Source organism: Limulus polyphemus, unplaced genomic scaffold (genome assembly GCF_000517525.1).
Source record: "Limulus polyphemus unplaced genomic scaffold, Limulus_polyphemus-2.1.2 Scaffold2454, whole genome shotgun sequence".
Classification (NCBI taxonomy): Eukaryota; Metazoa; Arthropoda; class Merostomata; order Xiphosura; family Limulidae; genus Limulus; species Limulus polyphemus.
Window position 1 is genome coordinate 140131 of NW_013668064.1, and position 5746 is coordinate 145876.

At 33.7% G+C, this 5746-nt stretch overlaps 1 protein-coding gene across 1 annotated transcript in view; it reads right to left on the reverse strand.

The window, feature by feature from the left end:
* The window catches only part of LOC106466999 (ADAMTS-like protein 1), a 36272-nt gene that overhangs the window by 3897 nt on the left and 26629 nt on the right, over nucleotides 1–5746 (reverse strand). The window contains exons 14-16 of the mRNA XM_022395079.1: nucleotides 4974–5138; nucleotides 3550–3732; nucleotides 893–1040 (exon numbers count right to left, since the gene is read on the reverse strand). Coding sequence (XP_022250787.1) covers nucleotides 893–1040; nucleotides 3550–3732; nucleotides 4974–5138 — 496 coding nt within the window. The remainder of the gene's footprint in view (nucleotides 1–892; nucleotides 1041–3549; nucleotides 3733–4973; nucleotides 5139–5746) is intronic.

The window sequence follows — 5746 nt, forward strand, 5'->3', positions numbered from 1 at the left end:
ACATATGAACTAATTGTACAAACTATTAGTTTACATATGAACTAATTGTACAAACTATTAGTTTACATATGAACTAATTGTACAAACTATTAGTTTACATATGAACTAATTGTATAAACTATTAGTTTACATATGAACTAATTGTACAAACTATTAGTTTACATATGAACTAATTGTACAAACTATTAATTTACATATGAACTAATTGTACAAACTATTAGTTTACATATGAACTAATAAATCAGGATTAGAGAAGAATTAAGGTTTATTAGCGTTAATATTTGAAGAAAAAACACAGATTAAGTTTTAATATGGCAAAAAAATGTACCCTAAGCAAGTTAACAAATCAGGATTAGAGAAGAATGGAGGTTTCTTAGCGTTAAAATTTGAAGAAAAAACACAGATTAAGTTTGAATATGGCAAAACAATGTACTCTAAGGAAGTTAACAAATCAGGATTAGAGAAGAATGAAGGTTTCTTAGCGTTAAACTTTGAAGAAAAAACACAGATTAAGTTTGAATATGGCAAAAAATGTACTCTAAGAAAGTTAACAAATCAGGATTAGAGAAGAATGAAGGTTTCTTACCGTTAAACTTTGAAGAAAAAACACAGATTAAGTTTGAATATGGCAAAAAAATGTGCACCCTAAGCAAGTTAACAAGGGTTTCTTATATTGTGTTTAAAACATTTGAAAGAGAAAAATATAGAATACATTCAATAGGATATATGTATAAAAAAGATTCTGATCATGTTAAACAATGCCGAGCAAGAAATCATAAAATGGGAAAAAAATAATGACACCGAAAGAAATGAAAAACGAACTATAGTCCAAAAGAAGAAAATCTGTGCAAATTCCAGAAACATGTTCGCAGAACAGATAAATGAAGCTCACCTGACAAACAGGGCGGTCCCGTGCAGTGTTCCATCACTGATGGTCTGGCTTCAGGTTTACACGAATTTCCCGCCAGTTTGTCTGTCCGCGGCCACACACACCTTACTATACGGTTCTTAAAGCCGATCTTTCCGCAGTCGGCATTACACTGAAGACAAAAGAACTTTTCTTTAATAAAGGCTAGTAATTTTAGTTTAATAATACTCAGTTTGTCTGTTTGTTCAAAATTTTCTACTCAGAACCATCTCTAATTTTGAACTGATAAGCTAGAGGTAAGGCAGCTATTCAACAGCACCCAACGCCAATTCTTGAACTACTCTTATTTGATCGAATAGTGGGATTGTACTGTCACTCTTATAGTGCATCCAAGGCCCCAAACTGTAGATCCCATTTTTGCGGCAACAGGACGCAGTCCACGAGTCCTTGAATTTATAATACCGGCGGCCTGGCATGGCCAGGTGGTTAGTGCGCTCGACTCGTAATCTGAGGGTCGCGGGTTCGAATCCCCGGCACACCAAACATGCTCGCCCTTTCAGCCGTGGGGACGTTATAATGTGACGGTCAATCCAACTATTCGTTGGTAAAAGAGTAGCCCAAGAGTTGATGATGACTAGCTGCCTTCCCTCTAGTCTTACACTGCTAAATTAGGGACGGCTAGCGCAGATAGCCCTCGTGTAGCTTTGCGCGAAATTCAAAAACAAACAAACAATTATAATACAGGCACGTTTATTTTGGGCACACCAGACCCAATAATGATAATGAGAAACGTATTGTTCAGGGTTAACAATGCACCCATAATATAAAAGATTATTTGTTAAATGAATGTTCACCACTTGAATTTCACATTTCACTTATAATATAATAGAAGTGTATTCGCATAGATTAAATTTCTGGGCCTCGCATGGCCGACTGGTTAAAGTGCCACGATTGTAAAGCAGAGGATTGATTGTTCGTGTCCCCTTGCCGTAAAATACGTTGGGGCCATAAGTACGCTATAAACCTGAGGGTCAAATCCCACTATTCGGTTTGACAAGAGTTGACGATGGGTGCTGTTGAACAGCTGCTTTTAGTCTAGCTTATCAGTTGAAAATTAGAAATGCTATGCGCAGAAAACGTTTTGTTTAGTTTTTCGCGAAAATTCTAAAACAAGCAGACTTGTTTTCTTAATTTATAGATATTCCAAATATCATTTTAATTTCCTCCAAAACAAAATCAAATATGTGCACAATAGTTTATACAAATGTTGTTTTAATATTAGCTGAGAGTTGAAAATATTTTAAGGATGGTATCAATATTAGTTGAGTTTTTAAAACCCTTTAAGGATGGTATTAATATTAGTTGAGTTTTTAAAACCCTTTAAGGATGGTATCAATATTAGTTGAGTTTTTAAAACCCTTTAAGGATGGTATTAATATTAGTTGAGTTTTTAAAACCCTTTGAGGATGGTATTAATATTAGTTGAGTGTTGAAATCCCTTTAAGGATGGTATTAATAATAGTTGAGTGTTGAAATCCCTTTAAGGATGATGTTAGTATTAGTTGAGTGTTGAAATCCCTTTAAGGATGGTATTAATATTAGTTGAGTGTTGAAATCCCTTTAAGGATGGTATTCATATTAGTTGAGTGTTGAAATCCCTTTAAGGATGGTATCAATATTAGTTGAATTTTTAAAACCCTTTAAGGATGGTATTAATATTAGTTAAGTGTTGAAATCCCTTTAAGGATGATGTTAGTATTAGTTGAGTGTTGAAATCCCTTTAAGGATGGTATCAATATTAGTTGAGTTTTTAAAACCCTTTAAGGATGGTATTAATATTAGTTGAGTTTTTAAAACCCTTTAAGGATGGTATTAATATTAGTTGAGTGTTGAAATCCCTTTAAGGATGATGTTAGTATTGGTTGAGTGTTGAAATCCCTTTAAGGATGGTATTAATAGTGGTTGAGTTTTAAAACCCTTTAAGGGTGGTATTACTATTAGTTGAGTGTTGAAATCCCTTTAAGGATGAAGTTAGTATTAGTTGAGTGTTGATAATTCTTTAAGGATGGTATCAATATTAGTTGAGTTTTTAAAACCCTTTAAGGATGGTATTAATATTAGTTGAGTGTTGAAATCCATTTAAGGATGGTATTAATATTAGTTGAGTTTTAAAACCCTTTAAGGGTGGTATTAATATTAGTTGAGTATTGAAATCCCTTTAAGGATGCTGTTAGTATTAGTTGAGTGCTGATAATTCTTTAAGGATGGTATCAATATTAGTTGAGTTTTTAAAACCCTTTAAGGATGGTATTAATATTAGTTGAGTGTTGAAATCCCTTTAAGGATGATGTTAGTATTAGTTGAGTGTTGATATTTTTTAAGTAAATGTATGTATGGTAGCAAAAGATATAATAACTTAGATTATAAATTATCACTATTTATAATAACGGTCTCCGAGAAGCTAATAACGCTGTGATTTTTTTAAATGAATGATGACCATGTTGGTTGACTCTGAGTATAAATACCACTATCAGTGTTTCAAACAGTATACATGATTAAGTCGTGTTAAAATTCTATCGAGATCCACGTTTAAAAGTCTGAACACATTAAATCCCATCTAAAAACATCCTATATAATTTCAAATGTGAAATATAGTTTCATGTTCATATTATCAAACCAACCTCTGACCACGGTTCAACCTTCCACACCCCGACGCACTGAGGGTTGTAACATTCTCGAGATATGATAGGTTTCTCGTTTTCAACACAATTACTGTCGGACACTTTGGTTCCGTTGGGAAAAGAACAGCTTATCCCTCTGTGTTGTTTTCCTGTGTATAAGCTTGTGCAGCTGATGTCCAAACACTATAACGTGTCACAACAATTAGAAGGGTGCAGGAAATCAAGGTACATACATTCACAAGAGTTTAGTCATGTTTTAAATATTGAAAAACTACAATTTGTTGTTTATTATATTTTTCCGAATGTTAATATTTGCGTAAGTTTAAACGAAGTAATAACATTAACAGTCATCTATAACAGATAGTACTCGTTTTTAATAATAGAAGCACAAGAGCTGTGAACCATGTTTTAAAGTAGGGGGTGATGTAGCCTAGCAGTTACACTGAAACATTCACCTACCACAAAGCCTTACGACTAGTGACCTCCCGCGGTGACATTGAGTTCGATATCAAATTGCGAATAATTTCGTTATACTTATTATAATTTCTACATTTTGGATAGTAGCTTAGAATAGAAAAAAAAAGACTTATAGACGAGGCTTTGTTTTATGCTATAGAGAGATAACAAAGTCGATATTGAAATATCGAATAATAAATATCACGATATAATTCACTCATTGTAAGGTAGTGTGTCATTCTGTCAATAACGACCATTACAAGACCATATTGAAAGCAAAGACTTAGGCTTTGAACTAGGTGTATGTCCCAATGATTCTGATGAGTAATAAAATTCAATCGGGTATTGCTGATGCACAAAAATATATATAGCTAATAAACAAAACAAAAAAAAAGATAGTCTCATAGATTACTGCCTAAAAGAATTTCAAGTGCTGGCATAGATTTGGCCCGGCATGGCCAGGTGGTTAGGTCGCTCGGCTCGCAATCTGCTGGTCGCGGGATCGAATCCCCGTAACACCAAACATGCTCGCCCTTTCAGCCGTGGGGTGTTATAATGTGACGGTCAATCCCACTATTCGTTGGTAAAAGAGTAGCCCAAGAGTTGGCGGTGTGTGGTGATGACTAGCTGCCTTCCCTCTAGTCTTACACTGCTAAATTAGAGACGACTAGCGCAGATAGCCCTCGTGTAGCTTTGCGCGAAATTCAAAACTACCAACCAACCCAATGGTAAAAATAAAACCGCAGAGTCTAATCGTCGGACTAGGGGGTGATGTAGGCTTATACGTTTAGTCTGTATATAATAAAATATATTCATTAAAACGATTTGAAACATCCTATAAATATGTAATGTAAATACGTAAATAGCATCATCCATTTCTAGCCTCTTAACATATGCAACATTATCATTAAGGTCAAGAATATATCCCCTCTACTAATTCCAACAGAAAAAAAAAGATAGCAATTTACCTCCGACCATTCTGCAATTTTCCATCGAGGGCACTCAGGTATTGCACAGTGTCTAATGTAGAGTGGAGGTTCGAGTCCGGCATTAACACAGAGTTTGTGATCGACAACCCTGGAGTGGTTTTCTTGCTTATTATCAATTTTTAACAGACACTGACTGGAACGTGTCTGTAAGAAGAACATGGATTATTTTTGGTGTGATGGAAAAGTTCAAACATGAAAACTAATAGTTTGTACAATTAGTTCATATGTAAACTAATAGTTTGTACAAATTAACTTGCTTAGAGTTCATTTTTTTGCCATATTAAAACTTAATCTGTGTTTTTCTTCAAATTTTAACGCTAATAAACCTTAATTCATCTCTAATCCTGATTTGTTAACTTTCTTAGAGTACATTTTTGCCATATTAAAACTTAATTCATCTCTAATCCTGATTTGTTAACTTTCTTAGAGTACATTTTTGCCATATTAAAACTTAATCTGTGTTTTTTCTTCAAATTTTAACGGTAAGAAACCTTCATTCTTCTCTAATCCTGATTTGTTAACTTGCTTAGAGTACATTTTTTTTGCCATATTAAAACTTAATCTGTGTTTTTCTTCAAATATTAACGCTAAGAAACCTTCATTCTTCTCTAATCCTGATTTCTTAACTTGCTTAGAGTACATTTTTTGCCATATTAAAACTTAATCTGTGTTTTTCTTCAAATATTAACGCTAAGAAACCTTCATTCTTCTCTAATCCTGATTTCTTAACTTGCTTAGAGTACATTTTTTGC